Here is a 26735-nt window from a genome sequence, read left to right on the forward strand (position 1 = left end):
ATGTATGTGTGATACAGGTTTCTCACAATATAAGTTGATTTTCTCAGGAGAGATATATATGTATTCATTTAACACTAGCATTATAAAAAAAATACAGGGTAGACTTGTTTCATCATTGCCAATCATTTCTGTTAATTCAACTCTGTTCCCATTAGTAGTCTTTCTAGTATGTCATGCAGCCTAGTTTTAACTATGACAAAGAATAGGGTTTTTGCATCTCTTCTGAGAGATTATTTCACAGCTTGGTAGTTCTGACTGTCAGTTTACAGTTCAGGTTTTTTCTTGTAGCATTTGGGGGTTTGTTTCTTACTGTTTCAGTTCTGCTCTTCTCTGTCTCATCTTACTTCTATTTGTTGCTCTTTTCTGAACTCCATTTTGAACTCATAATTTTTCTGAAAATAAGTTGTCTATTGATGAAGATGTAATTCCACAGGTAACTAAGCAGTCATTTCTTATTTATGGCTTTTGAGAAAGAAACATGGTAAAATTCTGTGGCTTGTATTATGCTGCAAATGTAATAGAGCTGAATATTTGTTCATGAAGTTCCCGCACAGTTTTAAATTTCAGTCTGAACAAACTTTCTTGTTTCTTTATTTGATATATATGTAGTGATCTTTCAATTTTTTACTGTCAGTTAAAAAACATGTTTAGCTTGTGCCTCCTCTACTTTATGTTTAAATGTTTTTATTTATTTTATTTTTTACTGTTAGCATCTCCATTATTCTTTTCCATTCCCCAGGTTTGATTCACTATTAAGTTTCATTTTTAAGTCTGGGAGATGCCACTGAAATTGTGGTTATATTCGCATAAAGCCAGAATAGTACTCTGGTGAATCTATTCCCGTAGTTCTAATCTCTTCAGTTTTTTTGAGATACTTCTCCATCATTGCCAGTGTTTGCAACTCTACTTGAATTACTACCATCTGTGAATTTCATAAAAAATCTTTACTGAAGATACTAGGTGATATTTGAGATAGAGTAAAAAAATCCCCTAGAAATAGCAGCTCCAATAATAAATTATCTTTTATAATATTTTAGCTATATTTTTGTAACTCAGAATGTAGATGTTATTTTTTTTCAAAGCCACCTTGGATAAACATTCTTCTACGCATTGCAATTATGAATAGATTTTCCAATTGTATAGGATACTGTGTTAAATAACATACTAAGAGCCAAAGATAACTTCTCCTTCATCTACTAATTTTGCAATCTATCTTTAAAAATGTCAGATTTCTCAAACATGATCTGTTCATTATAAATCCATGCTTCTTATTGTTTGTGGTTCTAATATCCTATAAATGAGATGATACTTTTTTTTTAAATAGTTGTTTTATTAATTCACAAAGTAGAATAGTCTGTAAAACTGTAGTTTTTTTCTCGTTTCTAGTCTTCTCCCCAGCTTTTCATGTCATCTCCTCAATGACAGCAGGAAGCTGTTAAGATAGAGTTACACAGGTACCTGAAGGACAGCTGTCAGAAGCCTAGATCACTTCTTTTTTACCCATTCACACCTTTCCTTGAGGCAGAACAGCTTTAAGAGCAGAGGCTTTTCTGTTGCAGGTAATGATTAGTGAGCAAGAAGCAAAGAAAAATAGTGAGTTTCATGTGGTAGCAATTCCCTGACTGCTCCTATAAATAGCAGAACAGTCTGCATCCAGACAGGAAAAATGATTCCATTTTTTTTCTAATACTTTTTCACAACTTAGCAACAGATGAGGAAGATGCTGATTTAGAGCTTTAGAGGCAAACCCTCAAGATTCTGTTATCTGTGTCTGCAGATGTTTATTCCAGATAGATTAGACTCTGCCTCCTTTCTCTCCATTTGTCCTCAAGAATGGGAAAACAGCTGGGACAGGACCCACTAGACCACAAACAAGGAAGACAAGTGGTTTTTTCTGTGCTTAGTGAGTATGGCTAGTTTAGGATTCATTTAGCTATGTCTAGCAAGAAAGATAGAGCACGGTGGGATGAAATGCAGATACCTAAGCAGAAACCTGAGGCCATGAGTCTGTATGACATAACACAACACCTTTTAGATTTATAGGCTTGGATCTGGATACAAGTTCGGGCAGGGCTGTCATGGCACCAAGATAATGCAGCTGGAATGAATTCGGCTAGAAGCTCATTAAGTGTTTAGAGTATTATATGGTAAGGTAGATTCATGTGGATTTACCAGTTTACCAACTTGGGTCACCATTTGCTACAGCAGTTTTGCACTGTGTGCCATTTTGTAGTGTAGATACCATACTGTCCTTTCTCATCAGGCAGAAGAATTTTGAAACAGAAGTCATCCTGGTGATGTTCAAAGTTGAGCCTCAGCTTCACCCTCCTCTTTCTCAAGGCTTTCTAAAAACTACACCCAGAAACAAATTTTCCAGACTGATGGTACTGAGGAACAGCCATTAAATATCACTTGGAAGGTATCAATTCAGTCAGACACTAGTTGGGAAAACAATTTATTTTGCAGGATGGCCGGATAGAGGATGAATATGGCTTTAAGGATGTGAATAAAGACAAAGCAAAGCTATGTATTGCTAATAGATCATTCAAAACTCCCAAGAAGGATGACCAGTCAGCATAGGCTTTGAAATGGCCAAGGAAAACCATTTTTTTCCTGGGGAAAGCTTTCCTTCTAGCACATAATAGCTGTTGTGTGTCAAGCTTTATGTTAGAGTGAAAGATTGACTTAATTCAATTTATCAACTGAATTGTTGATAAGTGCTTTACAATGGCTTTAAATTTCACTAACCTTTTTATGGAGTTAAATGCAGAAGTACTCACTTAGAATTGAAGGGTTGGAGAGCAGTGTCAGAGGACAAAGATTCCTGTGAGAGGAGTAGAAACCCTTAATATCTGTCTATAGGAGAAATGAACCAACCCTAAAAATATTGTCTGTGATTGAAAACCAATTGGTATAAATTCCATTCTATGCAGCATATATATACAAAAATAAATATATATATATAGCATGCAAGTTTCATTATATCCAGCATATATTTATGCAGTGTGCCTATAGAGCCATGTAGATCCCTAGGCATAAAAAAGAGAACTTTCTACTTAGAATTCTTTATTCAGTTACTTTTATGTTTTGTAATAACATAATCTGGATGATTTCTGGAATCATAGTTGCTTAAGCTTGTCATTATCAGATAGGAGAAGGTGTTACAAGAAGCCAGATGGCCAACTCTGTCTTTCAAAGGCAGGATTGTCTTTTGAAGAGGAATGAAGAACCAAGAGTCTTTAAACTATTTGAATAAGTAAGATCTATCACAGGAAATTCTTGGAGAGTCTCTAGAATTGCCATACAGCAGGATTTAGATCTCAGAGACTACACCTTTCTAACTCTGGAAAGGAGCCAAAACTACCTTGGTCCAAGCAAGCCCATGTAGACAATATCAAAAATTTTCCAATGTCTGGGCACAGGCATCATCTGGCCAAGAATCTTGGACATACAAGTAGATATGCAAGATAAATATAGGATACTTCTATATATGCCTCATTTGCTGCCCATGGCATATTGGCCAATCCCCTGGTACTCCAGAAATTTAAATTAATTTTTTAAAAAAGTACAAGCCAAGACTAGTTTTGTAAAATACGGTCACATCAATCATATAAAAAATTTCATATCTCTCTCTCTACAAATCAATGGAGAAATTTTACATTCAGTATTATCTATTGACCTACACTTTGGATTATAATTTGCCTCTTTTTTCTTTAAAGTTTAGTAGGAGATTTTTTTTTTTAGCTAACATAATTGGATAAAAAGGATACGTCCCCAATTATTGTAGATTTCTCAAAATTCAAAAGTGTGTTTTGCTTAAAAGGCTACCCTATCAAAAAAAAAGAGAAGCAGTTTGTGTAATCATTATAATACATTTATTATATGATTGTTAATCATAGCTTGCATTATAGTCCACATCATTATTATGAATGAGCCAATTATTTAACATTCAAAACCTATTTTCAGTGCCAGTAATCTGGGATATTTTCCTCAACCATTGAAGGAGTTATGTTGTACTGTGTGCGTTGCTGAGATATTTGGGAATAGATATTGTAATATAAGCATAAACTCTGAGAGGTCTATATCCATGGTTTTTGCTTTTTCTCTTTAGTGGCCTTGGATATAAAAGTGATGTCTGCACAGAGATGGTGATCCTCAGTATTGCATTGTTCAGTCTGTAAAGATTCTAACGTTGAATCCCTGGTTGCTGTTATATTGATCAAGCAGTTAGCAGTGATAGCATGTCTGAGATCTTAAGCTTTCAGAGAATGCTCTAGTATCCTTGATATCCTTCCAAAGAGAAGATTAATTTGCTATCTTGTAATATTAAAATACAAAATAATGTTTACACTATGTTGTAGAGTGTTTTACAAAGATCTCTTGACACGCTACATTGGAATACTGAGATGAAATGACATCAAGCCTAGCTATTTTATAATTGAAACTAGCCCCACTATGTCCCATATAATAAACTCATAAAATTAACTTAAAATTGGGAAAATGAGAAAGTCCTTGAGTACTAGTAGTATCTTGTGGAGTAAATAGAATGTATGGTGAGTTAGAGATCGTCTTATTTCTATTGCAGACACTAAAGATTTATCCACTCCCTCTTCAAAAATGTAAATGCTCTGGCAGGGATATCCAGTAGTTTTTTTTTACTTTACAAAGTAAAGTAAATATGCTTCCTATATAAGATAAAATCACAAAACACAAAACTGATTGTGAGTAGAAATTTTCTAAAATTGCAGAGATGAAGGTATTTGGGCATTCTTTTCCTTCCCATTATCTTTTTTACATCTACACAAAGGGCTTTTTTCACTTTTGTAGGCTTGATAATAACTGTTAGATCTCTGTTTAGAAAGTGCTCCAATACCATTATTCTTTTTGCACCCTTTTGGTTCGTTCCCCTAGATTTAGCAGAATTCTTTTGTGAAGTATCTGGGTTTTGCCTTGGTGGAGCAAAGAGAAAGGGAGAAGAACAAGGACATAGACTCAAGAGTTTTACACCATTCCTGAGTCCAGTAGAAGTTGTCTGGAAAGGTTCCAAAACCCTCAGCCTGTATTCATCCTTTGCCCAGCTTTGGTGAGACCCTTCATTACCAATGGAAAGTCCCTGGTTTTACAAATGTGTTTTATAACACATGGTATTTCTTTTCCAGAATACTTCAATTCACACAATACAGTATCAGGTTTCCACACTAAGTTTGTAAAATGTGTCAATTTTGTTCAAGTACTTGAGAGAAATAATAGAACTGAAGCAGAAGGAAAGAGAGAAACAAATTTTCAGTCTGAAAGATGGTGATGTAATGTAGCTAGTAAGTGAATGACTGCTTAGTAGTAATTTTCTTGCTTTTTTACTACTACAACATTTCATTATGGTGAAAATCCTGTCATTAGAGCAGAACAGGCATATTTTTGTATTTACTACAAGGATTTTGACTTACATTTCTGCAATTATATGTCTTGTAGAGTAGGTATAGACTTTAATTTACAGGTTCGGTGCATTTAAAGATTTAGATCTGATTCTGTAATCTAATCTGTTCAGGGGTCCATATGCCTACGGAGAGAGTCGTCAAAGGTAATAAGAGTTTTTAAATGCTGTGCCCTTGGCTGTCTGTTTACAGGATCACAGTTTACAGATCAACCTCTACACTATTGGAATCTATGGAAATATTCCCATCATATGCAACATGAGCTCAAGCTGATGTCAAATGCTAAACTTCCCACTGCTTGTTTAAGCAAAGTTCCTATCTGCAGTTTGGTCCAAACAATACAGAAAGATCAGATTGTATTTGAGTTATTTCCATATTGGAATTATTAACATGTACTCCTCATACATGCAAAATACAACACTGAAATATTTAGATTCAAAAGAATGTAGGATAGTTTCCCAACTTCTGCTATTAGAAAATATATATATGCTTGCAATAATTAAAACTGGAATAAAGGGACAAGTACATTATTTTTTATGCCAGAACCACCTATTTTAAAGGTAGATTTCAACTGAGTTGGGGGTGTGTGGGGTGTGTTATGTGCAGGTGAATCACATTAAATTCATTGGGATTAGTAACTGAATATCATTTTTCTGTATTTACCTGCTTATTACTTTAGCTGCTGTTTGCATTCTTCTGAAATGGTTGGCAGTTGTTTGTTTCTTTGTTTTTCCAAAGGGTTTGTTGTAGTATTTCAAAGAAATGAATAAAATAGGGTTAAAATGAGAACATAAAATGTATGGTTAAAGGGGGCTTTTTTCTCTTTTTTATCTGCAGATAAAAAGTATAGAAAATTGGAGAGCTCCAAAAAACAGTGTAGAACATTCACTTCTGAAATTATGTTCCTTTGGCAAGGTGCATGGAAAAGATTTGGAAAAAAAACATAAGTCCTGGCAAAATTTGTAGGAATGTTGGAAAAAAATTTAAAGTGTTCGCATAAGAATTCTTTAAAAATCCTCACTTATTCACATGTGAAATGAAAGTAAAAAAGCATCTGTCCTCTTATGCACACTGACTAAATAAAACTGAATAATTATATTTAGCAAATTACAAAGTATTCTAAACAAAAGAACTCTGTCTGCCTTTGGCTTTTGTTGTTATTTGTTCCACTACACTAAAATATTGTGGTTCAATATGGGCATATTTTGAAAAAAAAAAAAAAACCAAAAACCCACCAAAAAAAACAGTGAAAAGAAGAGAATATTAGTTTTCAAAGATGATGATCTTAGTTCTAACATGAATTTTTGAAGACTAAATATTATTAATACTATAGAAAAGATTCTTGGATCCATACAAATTTTGTCACTCACCCAAGTATAGGTAAATTTGAAGATCCTGGAGAATTTTTACCACTGTAACTATTTTGTTCACTCAAATGGAAGAAAAGCATGCATGTTAAGGTCCTAATCCTATAAACATTTAGTCATGTTGAAATTTAAATTTGTTTTATTTTTATATAAACCAATTGAGCTGCTCATATCTATAAGATTGTACTTAGCTGTTTGAAGGATCAGAAGGGTCATTAAGAATTGTAAATTTAATTTCTTTTATTTCCTTAATTTGTTTATTTTTCATTCTATGACCAAATGTAGCTATTCTTCAGTGAAAACAAATAGGAATCTTAAAACAAAAATGAAAATCAGTCTTGTGTGGCTCAGAAATTATTGTACTTTTAAAAAGGATAATATATGAAATATATTTCACAATCTAAAATAAGCATTTTTGTTAATAATAATGATGAAAATTATTTTAATCTCTTAATTCCCTCTAATTATTTTTTATCTTTACTATGGGTGTACCATCTTACTGTTTTTTTATTGCAATCATATTTGTTTCACACCCAGTGCTGTTAAAAGTAAGAACTAGATACATGATATCGTTACTGTGATTTACAGTCAGTAGAATTCCTAATTCCTTTGGTCCTTTATGTTGAACAGTTCAGGCCGTGGTACTTGCCTTGATAATGAGCCTCCCAAGCGTGAATTTCTTTATCCAGCTGTGGCCCCAGGTCAGGTGTATGATGCTGATGAACAGTGTCGCTTCCAGTATGGAGCAACATCCCGCCAATGTAAATATGGGGTAAGAAGTCTTAATCCTTATGCTGAGTGTTCTGCTTAGTCATTTGTATATATTCCTTTATAACATAAATCTTTAGTTAGATGCAGTAGTGGGTTACAGATTTCTGATAGCATACTGTCCAGTGCCATCATATGTAAGTAAAGGGTACATTTTAATCCTTATGCTGCATCTTTTGCTTGAGTCATTTGTGTGTACTGTACACCAAAATGTGTGGGTTACAATGAGCTAGAGAAGCATTCTTTAATTTTAGGAAAAAAAAGGAGCCCAGAACACGTGATTCTGCTCCTTGTAGTGTACTACAGAATTTTCCCTGATTTCAGTTAAATGAGACCAGGTTCATGTTGTATTAATCTTGAAACATGAAATCTGTTGTGTTGGCTTTAACTTTTCAATTTAAAGCTACATTTTGAAGTTACTTTTGTACTTGTATTGATTTGTCAGGTCTGTTTGGTTTTATTTTAATTTTTTTTGCTGGCATTGAGTTTATTGTTTCTCACATTGTTCAGATCTCTTTTTGAAAAGAAGAATAATTGGTTATAGAAACAGAGGAACATGAAGCTAGATAGCTGAATAGAATACTGAATAGCTAAGTACTAGCAAAGCTTTGGCTGCAAGTACCAGTGTGCAATATTTAAGGTAAAGAAATTTACAGTATAAATAAAAACCTGCACACTTACACCATTATGCAATAAATTTATAAATATTACTTAAAATCTTGCAGCCCAAAATATGTAGTAAAAGGATGCATTCTGCTGTGCTTGTCATCAAATAATCAGCTGAGACTAAATTAAATAAACCCTGAAAACATATCTAGTGGTTTAAAAATATATAGTTTTAATAATATTTTAATTATTAAATTATTCAAATAAAACAATGTAATCATTGAATTTATTCACTTCTCTAAAGGCTAGCTACAAAGAAAGTACATTTTTAATATCCTTGGGGTGATAAATACAATATTATTCTTGGGATGCTTCTTTGGCAGATCGCATTGTGCAAAGGATTTAAAAGTTGTATGTAGTTGGCTGACTAGCTCACTGGATCTTCTATTCCTGATCCATCATCAAACCTCTTTTGGCCTTTATTGTTCCTCTTTAAGTTCTCACTTCCCACCACTGTTCTTTAAGGGCCCTGTTTCCTGTCACTACATCTAAGGCATACCCTTTTTTTTTTTCTTTTTTCTTACAAATTCTCACCACACACACTATTTTCAGACTAAGGAAGTCTGCAGGTATTTAATCCATGATTTATAGCACAGCCTTTGGAAATATACTGCATTTTAAATTAAACTGGAAAGTTAATAATGTGCAAAACCTGGCTTTTCCACATGTATGTGGTTGTGTTGGTTTTTTTTTCTCTCTTCAAACTCTGTTAAACTATGTAATTGTTGTTGTGATGATCACGCTGCACAGTACACTTCTATTCTTAAACCAGTTTCTAAAACGCAAACAATTGGAAGCAATGAAGATGTAGGTAATCTTGGCTTTATGTGTTCTGCTTTCTTTTTGTTTTAAAGTTTTTGTTGGGATTCCCTTATAGTTACAAAAAAGAGGTTGACACTTAATTGAGGCAATAGTTAAAAGAAGTTAAGTCTTCATGTGACATTACCAGTCCTCTGAATTGATATAGTGTATTGTATTCCATCAGTGTGCCATCAGTGTGAGCATGACTTATAAGTGTTTCTGAAAAAAAAACCCTTTTTTTAATAATAGGATTCAGACTGTATATATTTATATAACAGGTTATTGTAGAACTCTGGTAATATCCACTCTAAGAAATTATATGCATTTAAAATAATATCTACATTTAAAAATATTATCTGCCATGGCCATAATGCTCTGAAAATGCCATCATGATGATTATGATCGTACAGATTTCAAGTGATAATTTTGAAAGGAAAAAATTAATCTTTGCAAGCTGATAGTGCACATGGAAAATATCCACACAAGAAAGATCTATTCATATATGAAAGGGTTTTTAGAACTGAGTAGTGGAACTAGATCTAAATACCAGGAAAAGTTAAGTTGAATACTCTGTTCTACACTTTCAATGTCAAAAGTAAACAGTCAGTGCTTTGGATGTTCCTATTTGATGTACTATTCACATGAAGATGCCATTAATAGTTCATTGATCTTATTCTAACAGACACATGTGCAACTATGAATGGAAAAACATAGTAAAATCCCCAATTGACAGTGGACTTAATTCGTATACTAACTCCTTTCTAGCACTTCTTTCAGCACTTTTTATTTGAAGTGCCTGGTAAAAAAGGGATAGAGCAGGTTTTCCAATGTGGGATTTAGTGACCCAGAAGTAAATAAATTCTAAAACAAAGGGAAATCTCAGAGAAAATTGCTTGCCTTTTTCTCTTGCTCATGTTCTTTACTGATTTGTGATGGCAAGACATGACAAGAGAAACAGTTGAACTCTCAAATCAAAGGCAAAAAAATTACAAGTCTCCTTTGGGCTCTGATATAGCTGTCGAGATAGTTGGTTTTTTTAAAGTAACTTGGAAAATCTTCATGTTCTTTCTGCTTTGGAATTCTGTCCTAATGTCTTATTAACCTTTAGAAAAAATACCTCTTTCAACCATCTAGCTTTGATGTTCATCTGTATTCATTGCCTTTTCTCCCATATTTCCTCATCCATTCCCTCTGTATGTTTATTTTAAACTGTTTGTTGCTTTTGATCATAAATTAGGTCCTAATCCTGCAAAGAATTTTGCACATTTAAGTACATGAAGCCTTCCTCACTTATGAACTTGAAGTTAAATACCTGGAGTGGTGTTTGAATGATTAAGGCATCAGAACTAAAGTACTAAAGGGACTGCAAGGATCTGCCTTTCTGTGTGTGTGTTTACTGACAAGGAGCCAATTTGACCTTGAAAGGAGCTCTTTGGTAGTTGTACTGATACTGTTATGAGTACTAGACCTAATTAAACTTTTTAGTCACTTATGGACAAAACTGTTCCAGCAAAAACATTGTGGCTATTGGTCAGATTTCCCTATATCGTTCAGCACATTAAGTCGGACAAGAATTCAAAGAGATGCTTTAGCTCTTTGAGCTAAAAAACTAAGACTACATGTTTGCAAGAAGACAGTGATCCTTCTAATGTCACATGTGCATTGTTCTTTATACTATACTTTCCACCATCTCTGATACAGGGGCAATTTTAGAGAATTTAAGTGAAGAAACAGATACTTTGAATAAAGAATTGAGAGGCAATGTCTCAAGATACTATTTCATTTTTAGGGTACACTTTCAGATTCAGGAGAACATTAAATTTATGACTTCCAGTGAGCCAAATCGTAATGGTGGAAATTTCGCCATATAATACCGATGCATAGCTTTTTCTTAAAGGCAATACATGCTTTCAATCATCATACTGGATTCACTGCAGTGGGTGATTTTGAGGTTATTAGGAACAGTGCTAGTTCCTGTTCTTTTATGTAGGTAGTAGATATGCTACATCTTCTAGGGTGATGCAGTGTGAATTCTCTGCTGATTGTCAGGTGTGGCTCAGTTGTTCTCTGCTCTGTTTGTGTGCCAGTTCCCCTGAAAGTTCAGAAACTTTTTCAATCCTTTTATTTAGATGAGTGTAAGGAGAACTTTTTTTTTTCCTTACCTCCTTAACCTTTGAGCATCTGCCTAATAACAGTTGGCTGTTGGCTGTCTCTGCGTTAACTCAGGAAAGAATTCCAGTCTTGACTTTGAATTTCTCTGTTATATGAGTTTAAATAATACCTGGAATATGCCTGACTGTAACTTACAGATTTTGTGGTTCAAAATAATGCTTTGCTGTAGAGCTGGTCCCCACGTTTTTAGGACAGAGGCTAAAACCTCAGACATTTTAATAGCAGTTAATACTTTATGCATATGATTGATATTGCTGTGGTGCATTTTATGATCTGTGAAGCTGTTGGCAGCTAGCATGGATTTCAGAGATAGTGCCTAACAATTCTTTGGTATATTTTTTTGCATTAAAATGCAAAACCATCATTGGTGTCAGTAAATACTTTGAGTAGAGGGATAAGGGGACAAAGTTTCCTTTCCTTTGCATACATGGCTTCACTGAAATCAGCAGGGCCAATCTATTCATATTTCACACTAGAGTTTAACACATCAAGTAACGTATTTTAGCTGATGACAGGTAGCTCTCTTTGTCATGGTCTTATGTTTGCAATTAAGTTCTCCAGTTAGTTTGCCAACAAAAATAGCTTAAAACTCAAATACCAGTTTTTATTCACATTTTGTTAGTGCGTTTTGGAGGACAGATAGAGTTCAAGCTATGAACTTACTGCTTGTAAACAGGCAGAATGAAGATATATTCTCAGGATGAGAAGTCCTCCTGCTGCCTTCAGTAGCTCCCTTGTACTATTTGTCTCTAGGAAGCTTTTAATGAATTATGAGGCATGGCCATAAAGTTAATTACCATTAATAGAAAGTTGCTGGGAAAGCATCAACTACAGAAATACAGAACATGCAGTTGTCATACCTTCACTACTTCCTAGTTTTCCACATGCCAGTTCAGAGACAGAATAGTGTAACTGAATTAGTTAGTAATGAGCAAAACAAAAAAGCATCTGGTCAGCTAACTTTTAAATCCAGGAGAGTAAACAAATTGCTATATACAACAGTTCTACAATATTTCTTAGAAAAGAAATTTCAGGCAAAATAGCCTGAATTACAATTGACCTTTGTAATCAGGTGATGCAAATTTTAATGTTAGTGAATTAAACTGTCATTGTTTTCATGAAACACTGATGTGAGTTACTCCAGTTAAATAAAGAGAGGTATTTAGCTTGATGTAGGGCTTTTATAGGAAGGTGGAAGCAGATTCTGGAAGCTGTTTTTTCAAAAAGGAAAGGCAGAGAAGCCACTGGTGTGTATCTTTGCACCAGAACTACCGGTTCCCTTCTGTTCCCTCACCCGTTGATACTATGACTAGGATTGTGCATTCAATTGAATCTGTACATAGTACTTAGTAACTCATTGAAAAGTGACTTTTTTCCCCTGGCTTCATACTTCATACCATGGTTAAGTCACTTTATACTTGGTGTTTGCTAGCAGAGTGTAAATAGTTCGATCAGATTGATTTATATTACGTTGCTCACAAATTGGTGTTAAAAGTATGTGTAGGCAAAGAGAGGAATTGAAGACCCTGGTATTATACTCTCATTTTTATCAACCTTTCCATTATTTTTTATTTCATAAGGTCTTGCCTGTCAAGTGCAAAAACTCTCATCATTATTGTGCAGACCTTTTGCATTTAGAATGATTAAAGTTTTGAGCTTTTCTTGTGTAAGGACTTACACGATCATGTTTGAAACGCTTTCAGCTTTATTCTTAAAGTGAATTTTGTTCCCTTTTTGGTAAGATTAGGAGGTGTATAGCCAAGGGAAATCCCAGTTTTCCTCTTTCTGAATCCTAAAGTGGTTTTAAATCCTTTTTGTATCTTTTTTAAACAAGTTCCCATAGTCCCCTTTCTTCTTTCCTAGGACTGTCTTGTCTCCAAACCCCCTTTCCCTTTCTCTCTTTCTCTCTCTCTTTTTTCTCTCTCTCACAAGAGACATAGACATAACACGAATGTACCTGGATCTTATGAAAGTTGTTTAAAAAGTGCAAGGGGAAGCCAGTGATGAAAGCAGGAAGAGTGCATTAGATGATTGTAGAAGCAATAATGAGATTCCAGATACTGGAATTTGGTTGGAATAAAGATGGGATAGATTGCATGGGTTTGAAAGGGAAGATGCTACTTGGAGCGTATTGATCTTGTGGGGCTTCTGTAGTTTCCATAAGGTTCACATAAGCACCCAATATTTAGGAAAGAACGCTGGTAACATAATACGAATGTACGACCTAAGCTTTGGATTCTATTTCACATTCTTTCAGCATGTTGTGATTCATAACATGCTGTACCACTTAATGAGCATTTGGTAGTGGAGCACTAAAATGGTTACTTTTGGGTGCTTATCTGAACTAAACTTTGAACCTTCTAAAGTTCACCCATAATTATAATCAGCCTTCTAGTTTTAATCATGTTGCCATCAGTATTTCAGCAATATGAGGCTGAAAATACTCTAGGTTGATGCTTTTCAGATCGGAATTGTAAGTTACAATTCAAGCTAGTTATTTTTATGCTCTATTTTAGCAAATGCTCATCAAGAGGTGCAGCATATTATAGATGAAACATGCTGAAGTAACATAAAATCCTAATTAACATTTTAAAATTTTATGAAAAAAAAAATCCCAAATTATCATAGTTTAATATGCATTGTGAACGTATTTCCCATCTTTTTTTTTTTTTCTTAATTGTGGGCCAAACCGCTAACTTTTGTTGGAGGCTTTCATTAGTGTTGAAAACATTAAGAACAGCACAGCAATTTGATCTTTGCTCATATTACCAAGTTTTCATTGTGCTGTATTGTTACCATTTATGATGATTATGATGTAGGATGCTTAGATGTTACATAATTTGAAATGCCTATGTGTAACTCTGCATGACACAACAGAAAGAGGCTCCATCATTGATAACACTTAGGCAAAAGGAAGATAATTTGATTTGCTGTTTTTTTTCTCTAGATGGGTTCAGCTTTGTTTAATTTACTGCAAATACAAGCATCCGAATTCCAAACTGAAGTCATGGAGCCCTAAGATACACCGTTACAGGTTGTCATCTATCTTGTCTTGATCTTGTGAAAGGCCTCAGCTTCAGTTTATGTTTCCTGAATTTTTAAAACACTTTCCCTTATCTGCTTTACAAATTAATAGTTATTAAATCCACACACTTGGAGACTGACTTTGCGGTCATTGATTAATTTTCAGATTATGCTTCTTTCTCTTAGTTTCAGTAAATTATTCACACAAATTTAACGTTGGCAAAAGATATGTTAGCTTCATCCTATGTCCACCAATGAAGAAAAGGCTACCATAAAGGGTCACCTTATGTTTGTGAGTGGGGGAGAGTGGGTGGGTGGGGGAGAGTGGGTGGGTGCGTGTTAGTGTGTGAAAAAAAAGCAGTATACTTTCTACTAGTGATTTTGGGCCTGACCTTTCCAGGGCAGTTTCTCATATGTTTTTAAGGCTGGCTTATTCAAAACAGCTGTTTAGAGATGTTACTGATAGGATAGTGGTAATAAGGAAATATCTCAAATCAATAACTATGAAACTAAGGTAGTACCAGGTATAGGGTTGAGCTGGAGAATAGAAAGCTTTATGCACCTTAGAAGAATTTCTCTGTTAACTTTCCAAAATCAGCTGAAAATAAAGAAGATATAGCCATAGTAGTACCTGGTATAATTCCATTTTCATTTAATGAAATAAGAGCAGACATGGATTTTCCACTTCTTTTTAGATATCTTATTTGTTTTCAAATGACTATTGATGTTATTTTTCATTTCATGTACAGGCTGATGGAGAATGTACTTCAAATTCTACTCTCTTAAATGCAAAGCAGCAGGGAAAAATAAACAACTTTTTAAATAAGTGTGGCTATGTTTAAAAGAAATTACAAAAATACATTCTTTCATTTCTTGTTTTTAATATAAATTATTTCTACAAATTGATACATTGTGTTGTTTTAGTTAATAAGTCCTCTGTGTTTCACATAGTTTTCCATAAGGAAATATTCTGTTGATTTTGGGATATTGTATGTCTGTCTCGGACAGAACTCCTTTCTGATTTAAGCAGAGGTTTTTGCTCAAATATTAATAGTATGATACAGCCCATAGTAATTTTACATTACTTTTGTTTTGTCTTTAGGGATTTACTGAGGCAAACTCCTGCTGAAATTAAGGTCTGAATAAGGACTACCATACTATGTCAGTAATAATATCTAGTTTCGATGTAGTGCTTTTCATTCTATCTCCCAAAGCAATTTAGGAGGAAGGAAACTATTTTTCTCATTTTATGGAGTAGGGAGGTGAGCTGACATGCTTAGAATAATTCTGCAAACAGATGAATGACTAAAATAGTTTTGGAGCGCTATATCCATTAATTCACACAGTTCAGCTGATTATTTGTTTGGAATTACAATGTCTGGGAGATATTAGTTCCGTGAGGAGTCTAGTGCTACAAAGAAGCCTGAGTATACAGAAAGAATGCATTTCCTATTGGAAGGAAATTGTTAAATACTCTCATTTGTGGATACATTAGCCTGGCAATGAAATACATGTTTTAATTATTACTTCCCCTTTTATGTTAATATATAGATGGTGTACTTGTGTAGGCATACCAAAAGTGAAATTCTGCAAGTAAACCCTGGAACACAAACCAGAATTCTGGATTCAAATCACCCTGAAATATAGATGTTTTCAAATTCCAGACTGTTATCCAGATCTGATTTTTTGCTTCTGTCTATATTGGAATGGTTGAAATCTTTGTTTCTTAATGCAGTTGAATTTTTGGCTTTTCAGAACATTGAACCAAACTTCACAAAGTCAGCATAGCTATTAATTTAAACATTTGAACTTGATCAGATGCAAAATAAACACAGAGTCAGAAGTAGAATTGTCACAGTCTGACACTTTTAATTACAATTTGACAATATAAACCATACATGAAACATAAGCAAATAAATTAGACGAATTTTGCTCAACAAAATGAGCAAGTAAATTAGATGAAAAAGTATATAAGGCAGGATTATGATAGGAGCACCTCATACTGTGTCTGAAAGGAACCAATTTTAGGTTTTCACTTTAAAATCAATACTGGGTTGAGGTTTGGATTCATGGTTGATTTTGATGTGAATTTGATTTAGTGTTGAATTTTAACAACTTAATGGCTGTGAAATTTGTAATCTATTTAAAGAGATTTTTCAAGAATCTTTGTGATGTATCTTCTGTGCTTTCCCTGTTCTATTTGATATTTTAAACCATATGTTTATTCATGAATGTGTATCTTAATCTGAAAATGTTATCAGCTGAGTGGCAAAAGCAAGTGTTTTATTCACAGATTTAAGTAAGTAAATATTTATACTGTTTGCATTTCTTCAACGAAAAATTCTAATTTGAAAAGTAAGATAGTCTACATTGGCTGCAGGTATGCTTTTACAAGTGGCAATATTTCTCCTAAAAAGAGGCTCAAGAATGTCAATTTATTCCACGACTTGCTCAAGTTTTCATAGAGCCACCCACCAAATGGGAGTTGGCGCATAACAATATAATGAAATAGCTTAGGCCTAATTGTCAAAAATTGGATGGAAACTCCAGAAATCATCAGTACTCATTCCTCATCATTTCAGACCATTCTAATATGGTATGTTTTTAATGGATTTTTAAAAAGATATCTTGCTTCTACCAATCGTGAAACTAAATACGCTGTATATATCAATCCTGCAGGAATGGCACCAGCTGATTTTAAACTTGGAAAAGAATTTTGCATTATTCAAGAAAAGCTTGTACTGTTGAACTGTTACTGCAGCTGCTAGTGAATAATGTATAAATAAATCCATTTCTATACGCAGTACAATGCAAGAAACATGAATCTTAGGGTAAAACTTAACAGTTGTTCCTGTTGAGATGTATAGAAAAGATAGCCTAGGTGCCAGATACTCATTAATTTACTCAGAGAAATAATGAATTTTTTGGGGGGGACATAATAACTTTTATTTACTCACACTGTCTTTTCCTTTTTGCTCTGTACCAAGGTTCAGCCATAGAATCTGTACAAGAATTATTTGTAGGGTATGATTTCAAGCAGTTGTTAAATAAAATGCAATAGTAAGGACTATCATAAGATCATTTTAAAAATCTGAGTATCTTTCCAATTTTAAAAAATACTTAAAAATAAAAAATATCTATAAGCAGTTTGTGAACTCTTACACAGATCACAAAGTAATACAAAGATTATCATGTAAGTCAGTTACTATAAAAACAAAACACTTCTGATTCCATTCTGTATACATTGCCCAATCCACAGGCAACTGAAGTGACTATGAAGATTTCCAAACTGTTCAGCCAACTTTAGATCATGCCCACGTTATGAATTTCAACCCTTAGATAGTTTTAACAATGAATCTCTAATGTCAACAGAACTGGCTTAATTTAAATGAGTAAATGTGCAAAACCAAATGAGAAAATATTGTAGGAAAAAAGATTATTTGAAAAAACTGTGTTTGTTTAACATTGACAATGTAGGGAAATAGGATAGGCTAAATCATTTATGAAATATCAGCCACAAATCTAAAAAGCCTAAAAGAAATATTTTAGTACGTAGCTCAATTGGTACTAAATACACGTGCACTGTTTTAGCATGTGTTACAGAAGATGAGCGCAAGTAGTCTGAGCTCAGAAACTTTTTGGTTTAAAATAAAGGAAACAAAAATAAATGTTGCTGTTTCATATTTCAAAATGAATAGTATCCTTTTACCATGGAATTTTGAGGCAGATAATGACAGTAATGGAGATACTACAGCACATCTGAAGACTACTTTTACAACAACACTAAAATATACTGAGCCCAGTATTAGCACTAATCAAGAAAAAAAACAACTATAAAACATTACTTGCATGACAGGTGTGAAAAATACATTCTTGTAGTCTACAATTTGATGCTTCCAGATTTTTTTTGGCAGAATATTCTTAGGTAAAATATGGTGCCTTTGAAATTGCTCCAGAGTATTTCACAACCATCTATAGATTTATCTCTCCAGCCCAATTCTTATAGTCTCTGTTCAAAACAAATTTGTGTATACGTGTGTGTATGAGGACTGGAAGCAATTTTAGGCTGTTATTCTGATCAACTTACTTCTGCCTTCTTTCCTAGGAAGTGTGTAGAGAGCTCTGGTGCCTCAGCAAAAGTAACCGCTGTGTTACCAACAGCATTCCAGCAGCTGAAGGTACTCTTTGCCAAACAGGGAGCATTGAAAAGGGGGTGAGTACAAATAATTTATTGTTTGAAGACTACAGGAAGAAACAACTAGAAAATTAAAGTCCTTATGAGCAATTATAACAGTTCAAAAAGTTAGTTATTAGTTCAGAATACATTTGCATCCTAATGGAAGTGTCCTACAGAATTTATTTAACAATTATTTTATATATGTAATTTAATAAAACATTTATCCTTGCTATAAAATTCTATAGCCTGGATCAAAAAAAATCCCGTTACATACTCTGTATATTTTTTGAGTAATTTCTGTAAAAACTCTATTAGTTTTATCTTTATTAAATTTTATAGCACTCTTCTGTAAAGGACTGTTAAACTCTAGGTCTGTTATGGACTCTAAAAATATGTAACATAGATCTAGAGCCTGAAATCTGTTATTTTGTTAGAAGATAAAAAAACTTTATTCCTTCACATATAAGCTGAATCATACAAGCATATAGAAAAAAAGTTGCCTTAATAAAAGGGTTTTCTAAAAGCCCATATTTCCCAGTGACCATTCTATTTTGACTTTGAATTATTCCTTTAATATTCAGTTATACTTGCATAACTGTTTAGCTTGAAAGGATTTTGCTATGCAGTTTGATAAACTTTCCTACCTAACAGAAAAGTACAGAAAGTCAGTGTTGCAATAGATAAGCCTAGTGCTACTGTATCTGTCTGAACATTTGAATTTTGATTTTAAAACATTGACTGTATATATCAGTAGTTTCAGACAAAGTTCTGAAAATGTGTTTTAGATTAAGAAGAATAGTAAAAGAGTGTTTCTCAATTACAAGGCAAAATCTATACAGTTCTTAAAGAGGAGAGAAAAATATTTTAATTATTGATTTACAGGATATGTGCTGGGAAAAAAAAGTGAATTCCATATACCTTTTTTCAAGATAATACATTTTATGCAGGTTTTTACAAAGTGAAGAGAACTTATTATATTAAACAATTTCCAGTATCTCTCCAAGAGTTGCTGCATCTATCCTTAAGATTTACTGCTCCAGATTGGATTTTTTCCTAACAATGACTACTGTCATCTGTTGTCTGTTCTGACTCTTGCCATGCTAGCTGGGCTAGTTTCAACAAAGATTACACTGCATTTTGACTTGCAATCTGATGTTTAAATAAAAAGAATGAAAGCTTTTGGGCAGCTGTCACAGTTTATTAATCCTTGCTGACGGCTTCATTCAGGATCCATGACCTAGTGTCATTCTGATGGCTTTTCCATGCTGAGTTTGGAAATATTGGTAAACCATGTTAAATAAATTCATTGAAGGGGTCACTTAAAAAAAATAGAGTTCTTAGACTTAGTCAATGAAAATAGAGAGACCTTCACATTCTACCAAAAATGTTACCTTTTATTAGAGTAATAGAAAATGCTAGGAGCCCTACTCTTAAATCAACAGTCTAGGTTTATTTTGGAACCACCACTCCTTGTCAATGACAAGGAGCAATTTACCTCAATTTATATTTTTTTAAACCATGAGACTACAGTGAACAAGTCGAGATGCTTTAAGATGCTATTGCTGTGTCCATTTGCCAGAGGCTTTAATCAGTTTGCTCTCTACAAAACATCTTTTCCAGTCATCAGTATCTTGTTCCATCATTAGATTTTAGAGGGAAATGAGAGAATTGGTATTGTTTTACAAAGGTAAACTGTTCGTGCCTTTAAACAGCAGAGAATTGTATCTATAAACTGCAGCTTCAAAGGTTCCTGTAAATTAATGGTTCCTGATAGCAAAAAACCCAGAAAACACAAGTTCTTTCCAAATATGTATTACTCTTCACCACACGCTAAGGAGAAAATAATAGGTTACAATTCTATAACACTTTATTATTATTATTGTTATTATTATTATTATTATTACATTTATATTGCAGTCACGCCTAAAGGCCACAACCAAATTAGGCCCTATTTTGCTGGGCTCTGTCCAAATATATAATAAATGACGTTCCCTGCTCTAAATGCCTAACAAGATCCCAGAGTACTTTATCATATTTGGAGGGTCAATTTCTGCTTTTAGTTACACTGATGTAAATTTGGTGTAACTATTAACTCAAAGCAAAATTTGATGCAGTGTGCATTAATGTCTTATTGGCAGAGTTGGGAGGGATTTCTACAATTAAAATTGCCTAACGCTCTATTATAAAAATTTCTTTCAGTTGCTTATATAAACCTGCCAAACTTTAACTCTTTGGGTTGAAATTTTCCACAGTAGATGTCTGCCTATGCCTGAAGGTTTTTAGAGTGTTTTCCATAAAGGTTACTCAGCTGTTTTCTGCATACAGGGAAAGAGAATAATGTGGGGTTTTGCCACTGACAGAACTTGTACATCTATTCTGTTTTGAAGCTTTAACATGTTCATGCTTTGGTGAAGGGTTTTACATATCATCTGGGTTCAAAAAGGTGCACTTTTTCCTAATCTTGTAGTAATAATTTTAAATATACATGAAGCGTCTCTCTGGTCATGTATACCCAGAGATGTGTTTGTGAAGGTAAACTAACTGATAGATTTAAAAATACTCTGATGAGGAAATAGTGCATATAAAACAAAAAGACAAAACTGATAGGAATGTTTATTTTTGTCTTTGAATTTAAAGTAATAAAAAAGTAACCTTTTCTAACATCATTGTATAGACCCATGCTAGGGATTTAAATGAGGGAAAAATGTGCAAAAAGTGAAAACACAGTGTGCTGAAAGCACAGTTTAAATAGCTGGATTGTGTGGTGATCTAAATTCAAGTTATTACTGGACATTAAGTTTCCTTGCAAAATAATTGTAGAAGCACTGATTGAAAATTCATTGTTAAAGATGAGATGGCAACCTTAATTGAATTAATCTTCTTTTTTTCCCTATGAAAAATGAAATTGATTTTCTTCACTATTACAGTACTTGCTGTATGAGTTTTCTAAATGCATGCTGTTGTAAATCTTAGTTCTGTTAAACAGCTAAAATTCATATCAAAAGTGATTTCAAATGTGCCACAATGTCATATTTTGTTTTATTGTTAATGATCTGAAAAATCCCAGACTGCTCACATTAATTCACAGGGTTAAAATTTTGTGCACATTTTATATGTATTCAAATGCATCACCACTGTCCTTCTAGTTGAACTAATTGAAAGTTGCTTCTTCAGTGGGAGAGAAGAATTAACATTTCAGTTCTAAATCTTTCATGAAGGGTTGTTCTTTTAAAATAGCTGTCACCTCCTCTTGTTTCTTCATATACTGGTTACTCAGTAGTCCTTACCTCATTATAGCAGATGGGGTTGCTATAATTCATGGAGGAAGCATATTTCTGTAGTCCCATTAGAAATAATGACGATTTTGGTCATTTTGAATTACTCTGACAGAGATTCTATGCATCACTGGCCTCTGGTGAAAGATAAATTTTCACTAGAAAATTAAAAAGAGATGGCAAAGTGAGCAGCAAGTCCTCAGATTTAACTTCAGTAGAGAAGAAAAAACAGCATTTAAGGAGTTTTTACAGGGGAATATGGGAATGTGGAAGAAAGAAATGTTTGGATGACAGAGGAAATTACAGAGCACAGGGATTTTATACAGCTTTGGAAAAATAAGGCAGGTGAAATGCACCTGCCTATTGTATACAGTCATAATAATATAGAGTTTGCGGGTTTAACTTTAACTCTGAGTGTCTTTCATTTATTAACTGATTTTGACATGTTTGTAATATTTATAATGTATTTTAAATTAAATTATTAGCATACATTTTTACTCTTAGAAACATTTTAATTTCTAGCTTTTGATTTCAGCATTAGATACCTGATCATGTACTCCTGTGGCCTCTTTAATAGAATGCTGCAAGGGGATTATTGTCTTTAGTTAATAAAATCATTGTCACTTAATTTATCACTATAATGAGAAGAAAAAAAAAATTTAATCCTTCATGTGTAATTCACATAAATACTTCATTCTCCATCATAATTGCACCATTAGAGGCATTGCAAAACACTGTGCCATGTGGTTATATCTATACTAGCTAAAAATATTTGAGTTCACTATATGGACTGCATTATGTGTTATGCAAATATTCAGTGATAGTCTGGATTTAAGAGAAGCTCCATATGAAGGGTATGTTCCTCTGACAGATGTCTGCTTATTGGCATAAACCTCCGAGTTGTAAATTTAGAACTGCAAGAAGGATAAACCTTCCTTTCCACAGTACAACTCCATGAAATCTTGTGTCCTTGTTTTTTTTCTGAAGAAGGGTGTGGTGAGTTGACCCTGGCTGGCAGCTAAGCCCCCACCCAGTCACTTGCTCATTTCCCCCCCCCCCCCCAAAAGATGGAAGAGAGAATCAGAACAGCAAAAATGAGAAAAACTCATGGGTTGAGATAGAGACAGTTTAGTAAGTGAATGGAAAAGAAAGAAAAAACAAACAAGAGATGCAAAGGCAACCACTCACCACCTCCCACCAACAGACTGATGCCCAGCCAGTCTCCGAGCAATGGCTACTTTGGAAACACCCCCAGTTTTATTGCTGAGCATGATGTTATAGGGTATGGGATATCCCTTTGGTCAGTTGAGGTCAGCTGTCCCTGCTGTGTCCCCTCCCAACCTCTTGCCCACCCCCAGCCTGCTCACTGGGGTAGCAGAGTGAGAAACAGAGAAAGCCTTGATGCTGTGCAAGCACTATTCAGCAATAGCTAAAACATCGGTGTGTTATCATCAACACTGGTCACAAACCTAAAACGCAGCACCATACTGGCTGCTATGCGGAAAACTCTGTCCCAACCAGACCTGGTAGAAAAGGCAATGCATTTTGATCTTGAGATTTACAATAGTCTGCTTTATATGTAGACACATGAATGCTGGTTTTTTGTTTCTCTAACTGATAGAGGATGAGGTTTATAAACAGAAATGTGCTGGATTGTAACAGCTGTTTTAAAACAGGTACAGCACATACAGAGAAAAAAGAGGAGGATAAGAATGTTTTGAGAGAAGAAACAAGTATGAATGTAGCTAGAAAAATAATGCTACAGGTTTCACTTCTATTAATGTTAAATGGTAGCATGTGTTCATATGCAAAACTACTTTGTATTTAGGTGCATTTGTTCATGAAAAGCTACACATTTTATTATTTGTTGTTTTAATGTACATTCCTGAGAGCTGGCACTTAGACTCTGACATGTTTGACAATCTAGAAGTACCTTTTTATTCAAAATGAAATTTCTAATGAAAAATTAAGGATTTTTATTCATTTTCTTTGACTAACACTGTACAATCCTTGTTCATATCAAACTCCTATTAATTCTTTTTTTTTTCTGAGTAATGACTGAAGGTTAAATTCTCTTTTCAGTTTCTTTCATAAAAATCCAGAGTAATTCAGGTCATTGTGAGTGACTGCATTTACTTATTTACATATGTCCCACGTTGCCAGGACTGAGGCTTTAGGTGAGCCTTAGGACTCAGGAAAAGAGAAAACTTGGCTTTGCAGTATCGATTAGTATAAAGTCAACACTGAGTCTTCCAGTAGTGCTTATGGGTGGACAGGGATATGTCTATCTGTCCGTGTCTTCTGTGTATGTCTCAGTGCTTTTTGTCAAATTCATATGGCTGATTTTGGACACAGAAGTTGTCTGGGTTTCTTTTTGGAAAGGGTCAATACTGTGTCTGTTATGGGAATTCAAGGGAGTTAAACAGCAGATGCTCACCTTTTGGAAGTGAAATGTACAGATTCAGGTCACAGTAAACCTGAGGCCATGCTCTACTCTGTCGCCTAAGCCAATAACGGCAAGAAAGGCTTATCTAATTGAGCTACTCCAGATTCTCAGTGATGCAATAGACACCAAAATGTGGATCAAACTATGGGCTCCAGGATTATTTCTAAACGGTTTAAAAAAGGTTTCTGACTAAGGAAATGATAAATTTATTTTGACAATTAGCCATTGTGTGAATTGTCTGTCATTTTGTATGTCCGATGTAAGTAACAATATTGCAAAGGTTCAGTGTTTGCATGAATAAAGTACGCATGTTAATTCTGTCCCTGAACAAATGGCCAGTCACTATTATATAGTGATTTTCTGTATTGTGTCTAATGCCTTGGCACTACTTTTATTATGTCTGTAGGGTTAGTATAAATGAAGTACTGCAACAAATTCTTCTTCCATTGTAACCTAGTCCAGATTTTCTTTTTTAAAATGTAAGGGAATACTTTCTTAAAAATACTATCGGGGGGAATTTTTCATTTTGCGTAATGAAGCCCCTACATGAATCCTAAGTGGAGGGTGTTTTACTAAACTAATCTTAGAAATGCATCTTAGTGTTTAAAAGACTGTAAGCTACTTGCAGTTCCTTTAATGTGAAACATTAAGGAGGATGTATGAAGAAAAAAGAAAATCTTTTTATTTTAAGCTTGCTTTAATTTGTGGTGTGTGTTAGGGACCTATAATTCAGGACTTAGTGAAGATAATTAACAAATCACACACACCCTCACCAATGTCTAAACATGGCTAGAAAAAGTAAAATATTAGTCTTTTTATCTATACAGAGAATGCTAATGCCTATAATTTTCATTGCCTGACCCTTATATTTTTCTGTCCTGATAACTCTGTCAGCCTGGAAGCTAATTTTGTGGGTTTTTTTGTGAAATCTTTCAGTGGTGTTATCAGGGAGAGTGCGTACCTTTTGGCACTTGGCCCCAGAGCATAGATGGGGGCTGGGGTTCGTGGTCAATATGGGGAGAGTGCAGCAGGACCTGCGGGGGAGGAGTCTCCTCATCTATAAGACACTGTGACAGTCCAGCGTAAGTAGCTAAAGTAAGCCGTTGGAGCAGCTCACTAGACATACTTTTAACAGTTTTTAATGTATGTTATGTATGTACTGTAAAGATAGCTGGATTTATATTTAGTAGTAACCAGAACAGTTTTCTTTCTGCAACTTACAAAATATATTTAAATTATGCCTTAGATAGGTTTCTTTCTTCTTAAGACATTATCTCTGATGCTTGTCTAGGATATAAAGTAACTATTGCCAGTTACTTATTAAAAAAGCAACACAGTATTTCCAAGATTTTGCATACAACTGCTTACATATAAACCATAATTAGTATTATTATGTTGCATACAATACATTTATACGCTATCACGTCCAACACTTAGTTGTGACTTCCCACTGACTCTTAAAACAATTCAGCAACTTCTCTCCCTGCCACTACTTCCTATTGGTCCATCTACTCTCTCAAGATGGGCCAGCTTCTCCACTACAGCTTGGTCTGTTGTGTGTATCTGTACTGGTCCTTTCATCTGTCTACTTCCCAATGTCCTGAGCACTGTTCCAGAGAAGGTCTGTCAGGTAAGTGCTCCTCTCTCTGTCACTAGCGCTTCTCAGATGAGGAATGCTTACTTATTTCCATTGCTGTTCTTTGCTGAATGAATCACTGCTTTTTTTTCTGTTGCTGCTTTTTCTTGTTGCTGCTTCTGTTCTGGTTACCTCATCACAGCTATAGGTCTTAGTGGAAGGACGGTTTTATTACTCCATACTTTGTTCTTGTCATGTCCCATAATCTCTATTTCCATCACCATTGTTAGTTTTTAAGACCACTTTTTCTTGAAAACATGAAGCTTTTGTGCTTATTTCATGAAAATCCATTCTGTGACTTTTGTCGCTCCTTTCTTATCTTCTCCTCTCTGCACACTTCGGTTCTTCGTTGCTTGTACCCATGTTTTGCAAGCTAGGCTGTACTTCAGCTTTCCACTGCGCTCTGCAAGACAGACACCATAATGTCACATTACTGCTGTTTAAGGTGGTCTGTTCACCTCCTATCATTAGCAATAACTATCAATCAAATTAGCAAATATCACTACTTACTGAATAAATTAAAAAGCAAAAATTATCCATATGCATTGATAACAATTCAGACTATGTTACTGAGAGAATAATAAATTAAATACATTAATTTTTTCGCAGCAGCATGTAAAAATGCTAGTGAAATGTTTGTTTGGAGCGTGAGTAATTTCCTAAGATTTCTTAACTACTCCTGTCACCATGTATATCAGTTGGTATGCTGAAAGATGATTAAATTTTAAATGTTTAACAGTGCAGCAAGCAAATGCAATATTTTTTAAAATTTTCTTTTGTGTGTGTCTGCATTAGGAAAAAATTCCCTTTGGTTCATTAATTAACTTGAGTTTCTAGGATAGTGTTGCCTGCTTAAATATCTGTAATGTGAAAAATAGTATTGATTTTCTGTTTAGTTAATTGTAAATTCTTTTATTTCTTTATTATAAAACAAACACCAAGTTTTTTTCCATTCTGCTTTTAAGATATGA

The 26735-nt window shown here is 34.2% G+C and overlaps 1 protein-coding gene and 1 long non-coding RNA gene across 4 annotated transcripts in view; both read left to right on the forward strand.

Annotated features, from left to right (window-relative positions):
* The window catches only part of LOC142074739 (uncharacterized), a 450900-nt gene that overhangs the window by 235718 nt on the left and 188447 nt on the right, over positions 1-26735 (forward strand). The gene's annotated exons all lie outside the window — the stretch shown is intronic.
* Positions 1-26735, forward strand: part of LOC142074782 (A disintegrin and metalloproteinase with thrombospondin motifs 6-like) — a 204159-nt gene that overhangs the window by 112025 nt on the left and 65399 nt on the right. For all 3 annotated transcript variants that reach the window (XM_075135655.1, XM_075135656.1, XM_075135654.1), the window contains 3 exons: positions 7430-7571; positions 18336-18443; positions 25065-25210. In XM_075135655.1, coding sequence (XP_074991756.1) covers positions 7430-7571; positions 18336-18443; positions 25065-25210 — 396 coding nt within the window. The remainder of the gene's footprint in view (positions 1-7429; positions 7572-18335; positions 18444-25064; positions 25211-26735) is intronic.

The sequence above is a fragment of the Calonectris borealis genome, chromosome W (assembly GCF_964195595.1).
Source record: "Calonectris borealis chromosome W, bCalBor7.hap1.2, whole genome shotgun sequence".
NCBI classification, from domain to species: domain Eukaryota; kingdom Metazoa; phylum Chordata; class Aves; order Procellariiformes; family Procellariidae; genus Calonectris; species Calonectris borealis.